Raw genomic sequence first — 13,020 nt, 5'->3', positions numbered from 1 at the left:
CAGCCTGGGTGACAGTGAGACTCCGTCTCAAAAAAAAAAAAAAAAAAAAAATTAGCTGGGTGTGGTGGCAGGTACCTGTAATCCCAGCTACTCGGGAGGCTGAGGCAGGAGAATTGTTTGAACCTAGGAGGCGGAGATTGCAGTGAGCCAAGACTGTGCCACTGTCCTCCAGCCTGAGTGATAGAGTGAGACTCTGTCTTACAAAAAATAAAAATACAAAATAAAATACTATTTATTTATTTAAAAAAATACCCTCTGGAGTGAGTTGGCTCAAATATTTAAATAAATTTAAAATAAAAAGTACCCTGTTGGCTCCAGAAAGGATTTGTGATAGCTCTAAGTAAGGCTCTTATAAACCTTATTGACTTTGGAAGTTAGTACATTTGGGAAGCCCCAAAATAGAGCATAGTTGTCAAGAGTGGGACATGACCTAGTACACATTTTCAGACCATGAATCCTTAAAGAAGTGAAATTCTATCCTGGCAGGGATGCTTTGCCCTTACTTAAAACTGTAAACTAGTAAAGGGTATTTGCTTTTATCACTACTCTAATATTCCAGGAGTCTCTCTGTAAAGTCCTTTTAGAGACATCCAGCCCAGAAATCTGTAGTAGCACAGTTATTTCTTCTTGTTGGTCTCTTGACTACAACTCTCTTAATGGTTTAATAGCCCAGGAAAAGTCAAAAAACTACTCGGAAAACACTGACAGAGACTTATCGAGGAGACGTTCCTCCAGGCTGTCCACTAATGGGACCCATGAGATCCTAGATCCTGACTTGGTTGTATCAGATTTGGTTGATACGGATCCTTTGCAAGACACGTTGTCTAGTACCAAGGAATCTGAAGAAGGTGAGTCAGTCTGTTCAGGAATTGTCTTGCCAACCTGGTGCCTTTTTAGTGAGAATCAATCTAAATCATTGTGTTCTGCCTTCCACAAGTATTAAATTGTCTTGAAATCAAACTATTGAATGGGCTGTAGTGTGTTTATAATGTATTGCTCTTCACTGATGATTTATTCAATAGACATACTTTCTGGATGCATTTGTGGTTGGTTTTGCTTATTTACCGCTCAATGTTGGCCTGGAGGTACACTGTTTGAAGAGCCCTGCTTCTCTCTCTCTGCTGCCATCTCATTCGTGCCTTTGTGTTTATACTTCTAGCAATTTCTCCTTTCACTTTAACCTCTTTCTTTGAGAAGCTCACAGGCCAGCCTGTATGTACTGGAACCTGTGAATGTATACTTTTTTGTTTTAGATTAATTCCTTCCTCTAAAAAGTCCCTGGCTTTCTTAGACTGTTGTAGGACTTTCGGTTTCAGAATTGCATACATGTATATTTCCCCCAAACTTTCTTTTTTTCTTCTAGGTCAGCTGAAGTCTACTTTGGAAGCTGGCCAGGTCTCATCTGCACTGACTTGCCACTCCTTTGGGGATGGATCCGGGGCTGCAGGCTTGGAGTTGAACTGCCCGTCAATGGGAGAAAACACCATGAAAACGGAAACGACTTCTCCCCTTGTGGAATTACAAGAGATTTCGACTGTGGAAGGTTCATATCTAGAGTTAAATTAATCCTCTTTTTATATACACTTTTGCTTATGCTTTGTGAACTAAAAAAAAAAAAAAAAAAAAATTTTCTGTTGATCTTTTTCACCTTTTATTAATATTCCCTTATCATTTTAATGTTATGCTCCTTTCATTTCTGATTTTCATAATTTGTTTTCCCTCTCTTAGTATGGCTAGGGCTTTATCTATTTTGTTTTCAAATAACTGAGCTTTTACTTCAATTTTCTCTATTGTTTATTTTTTAAAATATCATTGATTTCTGTTTTGATCTTGCTTTCTTCCTTCAGCTTTTTGTAGAACTTTACCTAATTGATTTTAGATCTTTCTTCCTTTTTTTTTCATTGCCTGGTGAAAAGATCTTTCTTCCTAATATGAGCATTTAAAGTTATAAATTTCCGGCTGGGCGTGGTGGCTCGTAATGCCAGCACTTTGGGAGGCCGAGGTGGGTGGATTGCCTGAGGTCGAGAGTTCGAGACCAGCCTGCCCAGCATGGTGAAACCCCAACCCTACCAAAAATACAAAAATTAGTTGGGCATGGTGGCAGGCACCTGTAATCCCAGCTACTCAGGAAGCTGAGGCAGGAGAATTGCTTGAACCTAGGAGGTGGAGGTTGCGGTGAGCTAAGATCCCGCCATTGCACTCCAGCTTGGGCAACAGAGTGAGACTCAGTCTAAAAAATAAATAAATAAATAAATAAACAAACAAATAAATAATAAAGTCATACATTTCCTACTGAGCACTGCTTTTGCAGCATCTTACAAATTTTGATATGTTGTGTTTCTATTTTTGTTCAATTTAATATATCTTGTGATTTATTTGTTGACCATGCGTTTCTTAGAAGTATGCTGTTTTAGTTTGAAGTATTTTATGTTTTTGTAGATACCTTATTGCTGTTGATTTCTAATATAGTTTTACTGTGGTCAGAGAACATGCTGTGTAGGATTTCAATCTTTTTACATTTGTTGAGATTTAATTTATGGTCCAGCATATGATCTGTCCTGGTGAATGTTTCATATGCACTTGAGAAGAACATGTATTTTACCGTTGTTGTGTGTTTGTTCTATATCTGTCAGTTAGATCAAGGTAGTTGATGGTGTTTCTCTGACAAATTGATTTTTGTGTTTTTTTTTTCCTTTTGGTCTAGTTCTGTCAGTTTCTAAGAGAGGGTTGTTAAAATCTCTGTTATTGTGGATTTGTTAATTTCTCCCTTTAATTTTGTCATTTTTTTTTTTTTTTTTTTTTGAGACGGAGTCTCGCTCTATTGCCCAGGCTAGAGTGCAGTGGTGTGATCTCGGCTCACTTCAGGCTCCGCCTCCCGGGTTCACACCATTCTCCTGTCTCAGCCTCCTGAGTAGCTGGGGCTACAGGTGCCCGCCACCACGCCCAGCTAATTTTTTTTTGTATTTTTAGTAGAGACAGGGTTTCACCATGTTAGCCAGGATGGTCTTGATCTGACCTCATGATCCGCCTGCCTTGGCCTCCCAAAGTGCTGGGATTACAGGCATGAGCCACCACAACCGGCCTAATTTTGTCATTTTTGCTTTGCGTATTTTGAAGATCTTTTAAATGCATACACATTTATAATTTTTTTTTTGGAGACAGAATCTTGCTTTGTCACCCAGGCTGGAGTGCAGTGGTGCAGTCTCCATTCACTTCAACCTCTGCCTCCTGGGTTCAAGCAATTCTCATGTCTCAGCCTCCCGAGTAGCTAGGATTACAGGCATGTGCCACCACGTCCAGCTAATTTTTGTATTTTTAGTAGAGATGGGGTTTCTCCGTATTGGCCAGGTTGGCCTTGAACTCCTGACTACAGATGATCTGCCCACCTCGGCTTCCCAAAGTGCTGGGATTACAGATGTGAGCCACCGTGCCTGGCCTAAATGTAATTGTTGATATGGTTGGGTTTTGGTCTAACATTTGACTGTGTTTTGCCTTTTTTTTTTTTAAAGACAGAGTGTTGCTCTGTGCAACAGAGTCTTGCTCTATTGCCCAGGCTGGAGTGCAGTGGCGCAATTTCTGCTCACTGCAACCTCTGCCTCTCGGGTTGAAGCGATTCACCTGCCTCAGCCTCCTGAGTAGCTGGGATTACAGGCACCTGCCACCACAGTTGGCTAATTTTTGTATTTTTTAGTAGAGACGGGGTCTCACCATGTTGGCCAGGCTGGTTGTCTGTTTATCTTATTTGTGTTTTGTTTTGTTTCTTGTTTTTTAGGTTAATTTTTTAAGAATTTCATTTTAATTCATCTGTTAGCTTTTAGATGTATTTCTAGCATTTTTAAAGAGGTTACTCTATGGATTATGGTATGCATCCTTAACTTTTCACAGTTCACTTTAGAGTTAATATTGAACCACTTTATGTAAAAATGTTCCATTAACCTCCCCCACGTTGTAGTTGTCACATGAATTATATCTACATATCCTATAAATTCCTTTTTAAAAAAAGTTTTATTTATTTTTTTGAGATGGAGTTTCACTCTTGTTGCCCAGGTGGAGTGCAATGGCGTGATCTTGGCTCACTGCAACCTCCGCCTCCCGGATTCAAGCAATTCTCCTGCCTCAGCCTCCCAAGTAGCTGGGATTACAGGCATGTGCCACCACGCCTGGCTAATTTTTTTTTTTTGTATTTTTAGTAGAGATGGGGTTTCACCATGTTGGTCAAGCTGGTCTGGAACTCCTGACCTCAAGTGATCTACCCGCCCTGGCCTCCCCAAAGTCCTGTGATTATAGGCGTTAGCCACTATGCCTGGCCTATTATAAATTTCATAATGTAGTATTATAATTTTTGCTTTACACAATTATGTATGTTAAAGACAATAAGGCAAAAGCAACAGTCGTATTTACACATGCCTATTTCCAATGTTCTTTATTTCTTCGAAGATTTCTTTTCAGCATGAAGAATTTCCTTCAGATTTTCTTATAGGTTCCTGATGACAAATTCTTCTGGTTTTTGTTTAAACTTGACTTTTTTTTAAAGATAGAGTCTCACTGTTTTCCAGGCTGGAGTGCAGTGGCACAATCACAGCTCAGAGCAGCCAGGACCTCCTGGACTCAAGTGATCCTCCTGCCTCAGTCACTTGAGTAGCTGGGACTACAGGCATGTGCCATTATGCCCAGCTAATTTTTTTTCTTAACTTTTAGTTAAAAAACAAATAAGACTATGTGTCTTTAGAATTGCCTACTTTTTATTTGTATAACTTAAAAATTTTTTTTGAATAGTTTTTTTTTTTTTCCTTGGCCAGATGCTATATAGTTAAAATAAATGTAGTAGAGCAGCTGTTTGAAAATAGTGAATCTCAGTACTCTGGGAGGTCGAGACGGGAGGATCACTTGAGGCTAGGAGTTCAAAACTCGCTATATTGAAGGTCTTGCATCAACATAGTGAGACCCTCTCTCTTCAAAAAATAAAAAAATTAGCCTGGCATGATGGTTCATGCCTATAGTCCCAGCTACTTGGGAGGCTAAGGTGGGAGGATCACTTAAACTGGGGAGGTCGAGGCTGCCGTGAGCTGTGATTGTACCACTGCCAGCCTGGGTGACAGAACAAGACCCTATCTCTTAAAAATTTTTAAAAAATTGTCCGGGCGTGGTGGCTCACGCCTATAATCCCAGCACTCTCGGATGCCTAGGCAGGCAGATCACTTGAGGTCAGGAATTCGAGACCAGACTGGCCAACATGGTGAAACCCCGTCTCTACTAAAAATACAAAAATTCGCTGGGCGTGGTGGCGCGTGCCTGTAGTCCCAGCTACTCTGGAGATTGAGGCAGGAGAATTGCTTAAACCCAGAAGGCAGAGGTTGCAGTGAGCTGAGATCGCACCACTGTACTATTCCAGCCTGGGTGACAGAGTGAGAGTCCGTCTCAAAAAAAAAAAAAAAAAAAAAATTAAAAAAATTAGAAGAGTACTGAAGTATTCATTCCTGGCTCATCTCTGCTGCTGTTCTCTTAGTCCTGTGTCTAGCCGAGTCCATAGTGTTGTGCTTCAGCCTTGAGGGCTTGTCGGGGCAAGGGATCTTCCTTTTTTTGCTCATCCTCCTCTCAGTGTCGGTGCTCTTCCCAGCCTGCTCTTCTGACAGATCGGGCAAATTATTAAAGTTCATATATAAATGAGGTGGAAATTTAATCTCGGAATTTAGTTGTCTGTCGTGGCAGGGAGAGCTCTAGATGATCAGCCACATCCCTTGTGACTCAGCAGACTAAGCTTTTAATTATGTTGTCTTAAGGGTAGTGTTATGTTAGATGTCACTTGAAATTTGTAGTTAATTGTTCCTATACCACTAGGAAATACGCCATGCATATAAGAGACTAGATTGGAAGCTAACTCCAGTGCCTTTTGTAAAGTTTATGTATTTTATGGGGTCTTGGGCTCTACTTTTTCCCAAGATATACACATACGTAATTTCTGTCTTGCATTAGCTAACTTAGCTATGTTTCTGGATTGTGGAGAGCACAGAATCAAGTATAGTAAGGGTGGGACGGGTGAGTCTAGGGGAAAGGATGATGATGAGATTTCACGTTGTCTTTTGCATCCTTACAAAGGTCCTTTCTAAGGGAATAATTTTGCCTTTCTAAGGGAATAATTTTGAAACCATTGCAACGGATTGAAGCACTTATCTATTTTCCAAGAGGGTTAATAGTAAGGGTGGAGGTCAAATTACTTTGAGCTTGAGCCAAGATGAATAAATATAGCATGGAACCCATTGCTGTATTTTTTTTTTTTTTTTTTTTAATGAGGTATTTGCTTTTTGCTTTAGTGACTTAAAAGCCAGAGTAGATGGCTGGGTCTAGTGGCTCATGCCTGTAATCTCAGCACTTTGGGGGGTCGAGGTGGACAGATCACTTGAGGTCAGGAGTTCGAGACCAGCCTGGCCAACATGGTGACACCCCATCTCTATCAAAAATACAAAAATTACCCAGGTCTGGTGGCAGGCGCCTGTAATCCTAGCTACTCGGGAGGCTGAGGTGGGAGAGTTGCTTGAACCTGGGAGGTGGAGGTTGCAGTGAGCCGAGATCGTGCCACTGTACTCCAGCTTAGGCGACAGAGTGAGACTCTATCTCAAAAATAGAAAAATAAAAAAGCCAGAGGAGAATGCAGTTGTGACTGTTGTAATTGGGCAAGCATTCATTTATGCAGTAAAACAGAAGTTAGTAATTCCCCTAGAAGTTTAGAGGTCTCGGGCTGGGTGTGGTGGCTCATTCCTGTAATCCCAGCACTTTGGGAGGCCAAGGTGGGCAAATCACCTGACATTAGGAGTTAGAGACCAGCCTGGCCAACATGGTGAAACCTCATCTCTACTAAAGATACAAAAATTTGGCTGGGCGCGAATTCTGGGCAAAACCTAAGCCTTAGAAGAAGAGATGCTGTCTTGGTCTTGTTGGAGGAGCTTGCTTTAGTTAGACTTCTCATTATTGAAGTTATGTATTATTGTTGAAAATAAACTAATTTGTATGGGTTTAGATGGTAACATGGCATTTTGAATATTGTCTTACTTTTTTTTTTTTTTTTTTGAGTCGGAGTCTCGCTCTGTCGCCCAGCCCAGGCTGGAGTGCAGTGGCGCGATCTCGGCTCACTGCAAGCTCCGCCTCCCGGGTTCACGCCATTCTCCTGCCTCAGCCTCCCGAGTAGCTGGGACTACAGGCGCCCACAACCGCGCCCGGCTAATTTTTTGTATTTTTAGTAGAGACGGGGTTTCACCGTGGTCTTGATCTCCTGACCTTGTGATCCGCCCGCCTCGGCCTCCTAAAGTGCTGGGATTACAGGCGTGAGCCACCGCGCCTGGCCCTTGTCTTACTTTTTTACAGGCTTGATATGCCTGGTGACTGAATTACTAGTGACTAGTTTACTAACTAGGTCATTCAAGGAAGTCAAGTTAACTTAAAAGAAACATGTGACCTAAATGCAGTTGATGGTGTCGAGATGTCCACCTTCTTAAATTGTTAAGATGAACTTAGTTCTAAAGAAGATAACGGGCCAACCCCAAAGTATTCCCAGTTTGCTGCAGAGTCTCATGTATTTTGGATGTTATAGAAGAGTCCTATTTGCCCCAGTTAATTTAACTATTTTTCTGCCTGTTTTGTGGGCTGGCTGGCTCTTTAAGAACTCTGTCCAAAAAGTGCTTGGAATATAACTTGTAAAGCTTCCCACAACTGACAATATGTATATGTGCGTGTGTTTAAACCAAATCTAGAAAACTTACAGTAGAGCTGCATAATAACAGTATTTATTAAAGAATCACAGTTGTAAACATGAGAATAACTTATGGATTCTAGTTTATTTCTTTAGTAATTGCAAATTATATTTTTGCTGCTGTTATATTAGAATAATTTTTAAATGTCATCTTGAAATAGAAATATGTATTTTAAGCACTCATGCAAAGGTAAATGAACACTTTTTAAATGTGTGCATTGCTTATTTTTTCCATAAGAATTATAAACATTAAACTGAACAAATTACCTATAATGGTTTTGATTAATGGCTTAAGAGCAATCTGGTTAGGCCAGACAGTATACCCAAACTTTTATATACCATAGAATGTTATTACGCTTGTGAAATTCTCATATCTAACTGAATTTACATTCCATGGTGGTAACATGGTATATGTATTGTTATTAAAGGGACCCATGTAAAAAAGAAAGAAATTGACCTTTCAAGACCAGCCTGGGCAACATGGTGAAACCCCATGTCTCCAAAAAAAAAAACAAAAACCCCAAAACAAAACCCCAAAAACCAAATTAGCCGGGTGTGGTGGCATGAGCCTGTAATCCCAGCTACTTGTGAGGCTGAGGTGGGAGGATTGATTGAGCCCTGGAGGTCAAAGCTATAATAAGCCATGGTCATGGCAACACTGTGCTCCAGAGCCGCGACAGAGTGAGACCGTGTGAAAGAAGGAAAGAAAGAGAGAAAGAGAAAGGAGAGAGAGAGAGAAATTAATTGACTTCAACTCACTTACTGAGCCTTTAACATATGCCTAGGACTGCTAACTGTTGAGTATGCAAAGATGACTGGGCACTCTTGGTTTTAGCGTTCATTAACTGCTATTTGGATTTGCTATTTGCCTCTTGGGGAGAGGTTGGTGCTTTAGGGGCAGGGATGGAAGAAGGTAGTACTTGCACAGGACCTTGAAGGATGGGTAACACTTAGGCATTTGAAACTGTAGGCAAAGCAGCTAGCATGGCATGACCACAGGGCCATTTCTGAGACTGTCAGGTATGTGTTCTGACTTGATTGCAGACTTCCTGAAGTGGGTTAAGGTGGGGTAAGTTGCTGCCAAACTGAGGTTGGTTGCTTTGAGGAATTTATTGAGAAACTGAAAAATGCTTCATTTTCAGGATAGGGAGATAACCTGTGTTGGCAGGGTTGCTTTCCTTCCATTTAGCTATTTTGTGGCCATAAGGCATTTTTTTCTGCATATATTTTAAAGAAGTTTTTATCTTGAAATAATTTGTTATTAAAAATGTTGTCAAAAATGGTACAAAGAATATACCTTTAACCAAATTCCCCGATTGCCAGCAGTTTACCATATTTGCTTTATTATTCTATTTTTTTTCTTCTCTGAGATGGAGTCTTGCTCAGTCACCCAGGCTGGAGTGCAGTGGCGCAATCTTGGTTCACTGCAAACTCCGCCTCCTGGGTTCATGCCATTCTGCTGCCTCAGCCTCCCGAGTAGCTGGGACTATACAGGTGCCCACCAACACGCCTGGCTAATTTTTTTTGTATTTTTAGTAGAAATGGGGTTTCACCATATTAGCCAGGATGGTCTCGATCTCCTGACATCATGATCTACCCGCCTCGGCCTCCGAAAGTGCTGGGATTACAGGCGTGAGCCACCGCGCCCAGCTTATTATTCTGTTTTTTAAAGTACTTTTTCTAGATGGGATGCAGTGGCTCACGCCTGTAATTCCAGCACTTTGGGAGCCTGAGGCGGGCGGATCACTTGAGGTCAGGAGTTCGAGACCAGCCTGGCCAACATATTGAAACCCTGTCTCTACAAAAATAAAAAAATTAGTCGGGCATGATGGCACATGCTTGTAGTCCTAGCTACTTGAGAGGCTGAGGCAAGAGAATCTCTTGAACTTGGGAGGTGTAGATTGCAGTGAGCCAAGATCGTGCCACTGTACTCCGGCCTAGATGACAGAGTGAGACTCTGTCTCAAAGAAAATAAAAAATTTTAATTTTTTTTTTAGAAAGTACTTTTTCTGAATTGTTTAAAAATAAGTTCCAGACCTTTATCCCTAAATACTTTTTTTTTTTTTTTGAGACAGAGTTTCTCGCTTTTGTCACCCAGGCTGGAGTATAGTAGTGTGATTTCTACTCACTGCAACCTCTGCCTCCGGGGTTCAAGAGATTCTCCTGCCCCAGCTTCCCAAGTAGCTTGGATTACAGGCGCACACTACCATGCCCGACTAATTTTTGTATTTTTAGTAGAGACTGGGTTTCCATGTTGGCCAGGCTGGTCTTGAACTCCTGACCTCAGGTGATCCACCCGCCTCAGCCTTGCAAAGTGCTGGGATTATAGGTGTGAGCCACCACCGCACCTGGCCTCCCTAAGTACTTTTTAGAAAATCCCCTATTTAATTAGCCAGGCATGGTGGTGTGCACCTGTAATCCCAGCTACTCGGGAGGCTGAGGTGGGAGAATTGCTTGAACCCAGGAGGCGGAGGTTGCAGTGAGCCAAGATAGCACCACTGCACTCCAGCCTGGGTGACAGAGCAAGACTCTATCAAAAAAAAGAAAATAAGAAAAAGAAAAAAAAAATCCATATTTCCTAAAGACAAGGACATTCTTCTACATTACCACAATATAATTTTCAAAATCAGGACTTTCTTCAGACTTTATCAGTCTGTGCCTTTCACCCCATTTATGGCAGTCATCTTGTCTTTATTCTGTATGCTTTTTCTGGGCATTGAAAAAAATATTCGTAAATTTGAAAAGAACTCCAGAAATATACAAGGATAATTCAACTAACATTCTTGTCTCCCATAGTCCCATGGCCCACTGCTGTTAGTATTTGGTCATGAGGGCCTCAGGACCATACACTGGCCTGCAGGGCCCAGCTTCTTCTGGCCACCTGTTGCCTCACCTTCCTGTTGATTCTGCTGCAGCCACATGGCCTCCTTGCTATCCTGCAGGTATAGCAGATACACTCCTACCTCTGGGCCTTGTTCAAGCACACTTTTATTGAATACTTTTTATTCCCAGCCAGAGCAAGTAGGTCCATGGGGAAACATATCAGTAATGTGATGGGTAATATTTATTTATGTATTCATTCATTTATTTGTTTGAGAAGGGTTTTGCTCTGTCACCCAGGCTGGAGTGTAGTGGCATGATCATAGCTCACTGCAGCCTCGACCTCCTGGGCTTAAGCCATCTTTCCGCCTCAGCCTCCTGAGTAGCTAGGACTACAGACATGTGGCACCAAGCTTGGCTAATTTTTAAATTTTTTGTGGAGATGGGGTCTTGATATATTGCCCATGCTGGTCTTGAACTCTGGGCCCCCACCTGGGCCTCCCAAAGTGGTGGGATTGGAGGCATGAGTCACTATGCCCAGCCCTGTCTCCTTTCACAATTACATATAATTAGGCCGGGCACAGTGGCTCAAGTCTGTAATCCCAGCACTTTGGGAGGCCAAGGCAGGCAGATCACCTGAGGTCAGGAGTTAGAGACCAGCCTGGACAACATGGCGAAACCCTGTTTCTACTAAAAATACAAAAATTTAGCCGGGTGCGGTGGTGTGTGCCTGTAGTCCCAGCTACTCTGGAGGCTGAGAGAGGAGAATTGCTTGAGCGTGGGAGGCGGAGGTTGCAGTGAGCCGAGATCACGTTATTGCACTCCAGCCTGGGTGATAGAACGACACTCTGTCTCAAAAAAAAAGAAAAGAAAAAAATGAAAAGAATATAATTAGCTAGGCATTGTGGCACACGGCTGTAGTCCCAGCTACTCGGGAGGCTGATGCGGGAGGATCGCTCTAAGCCCAGGCATTCAGTGTTGCAGTAAGTTATGATCCTACCACTGCACTCCAGCCTTGACAACAGAGTGAGACCCTGTCCCTGGAAAAACAAAAACAAAAACAATTACGTATAATTTATTTCATTGTATGGATGTTCCATAATTTATTTACCTAGCCCCTGCTGAAATATATTTAAGTTCTTTCTAACTTTTCCCTATTAATTCTCCCTGTTTTACAGACAAAGAGCCTAATATTTGGCATGAAGGAGTGACTTAGCTAGATTGGCACACTTCCTAATGGTCGGTATTGTAGAGGTTGGTAAAATTAAATTAAATTTTTGTTTGAGACAGGATCTCACTCTGTCATCCAGGCTGGAATGCAGTGGCACTGTCACGGCTCACTGCAGTCTTGACTTCCAGAACTTCAGTGATCCTCCCACTGTTCAGCCTCCTGAATCATTCTGACCACAGGCACTTTCCATCACTCCTGGCTAATTTTTGTATTTTTTGTAGAGACAGGGTTTTGCCATTTTGCCCAGGCTGGTCTCGAACTCCTGAGCTCAAGCAATCCACTTGCCTCGGCTTCCCAAAGCGCTGAAATTACAGGTGTGAGCCAGTGTACCTTGGCCCAGAGTCTGTAACTGTTGTTTTCCTGCTGAGTGCCTAATTCCATCTGATAAGATGCTGGGTGCTATATAAATCAAGTGAAATGAACAGAGTCCCTGCCTTTAGGGGCATTGCACAGTATGTGATGCAAACTTCTGCTCTCGGGGCACTCATTAAAGCAGTGTGTACACTCAGAGTAAGAGACTTAGCAGGGTGGCTAGGTTTGGAGGGTAGTGTGTGGTACAAGTGATGTCAGTACTCCAGGACTGGATGGTGCCTTTTGAATTCTTTGAGTTGTGGAAAATGTCTTGATCTGGAAACTGGATGGTGTTTCTGGTGTTTCTTTTGGAACATAGGTTTAGTGGTGTGAGTACAGAATGATCCAGAAAGATTGCTGGGGGAACGGGAGGTTGTTGAGAACTCATTCACCAGGAATGTATTACGTAAGTAAGTAGGAAATAGGGCGGGACCATGACCATCTTCAGAAGCATCCAGCCAGGCCCCTGGAAGCTGGGATGCTGCGTTAGTCACTCTTTAGTGATTGCTGTCCTGAGCTGGTGCCACAGTCTTGCGTTTTTAAACTGAGATGGAGTCACAATCTGATAAATTGGTGTGAAGGAGGCTCGTGGGCAGCAGGAGGAGGAGGAGCTGGGAGGGCAACACATCTAGTCCAGAGCTAACTGTTCCAACCTAATTCTGGCATTTGGGGCAGCTCTGCCACCTTGTGGAATGAGTGCTCAGTGATTTTTGTGGGGGCTGAGTGCATACATCTGCATTCCAGGGGCTAGCCTTGAAATGTTCACCAGGACTATATGTGGGCGTGGTTCCTTTCCTTCCACTTAGGTATTTATGGCTTCAAAGTATTCTTCCTATGTAATAGATGCATATTTTTTCCTGAATATTTATTTTAG

General features: G+C 42.2%; 1 protein-coding gene across 4 annotated transcripts in view; it reads left to right on the top strand.

Annotated features, from left to right (window-relative positions):
* Positions 1-13,020, top strand: part of LOC105496282 (PHD finger protein 20) — a 189,607-nt gene that overhangs the window by 105,157 nt on the left and 71,430 nt on the right. For all 4 annotated transcript variants that reach the window (XM_071079430.1, XM_071079431.1, XM_011766549.2 and 1 more), the window contains 2 exons: positions 669-848; positions 1,364-1,543. In XM_071079430.1, the coding sequence (XP_070935531.1) occupies positions 669-848; positions 1,364-1,543 (360 nt within the window). The remainder of the gene's footprint in view (positions 1-668; positions 849-1,363; positions 1,544-13,020) is intronic.

This window comes from Macaca nemestrina, chromosome 15 (assembly GCF_043159975.1).
Source record: "Macaca nemestrina isolate mMacNem1 chromosome 15, mMacNem.hap1, whole genome shotgun sequence".
In the NCBI taxonomy this organism is placed as follows: Eukaryota; Metazoa; Chordata; class Mammalia; order Primates; family Cercopithecidae; genus Macaca; species Macaca nemestrina.
The sequence above is the reverse complement of the archived record's forward strand: the minus strand, read 5'-3'. Positions and strand labels throughout refer to the sequence as shown.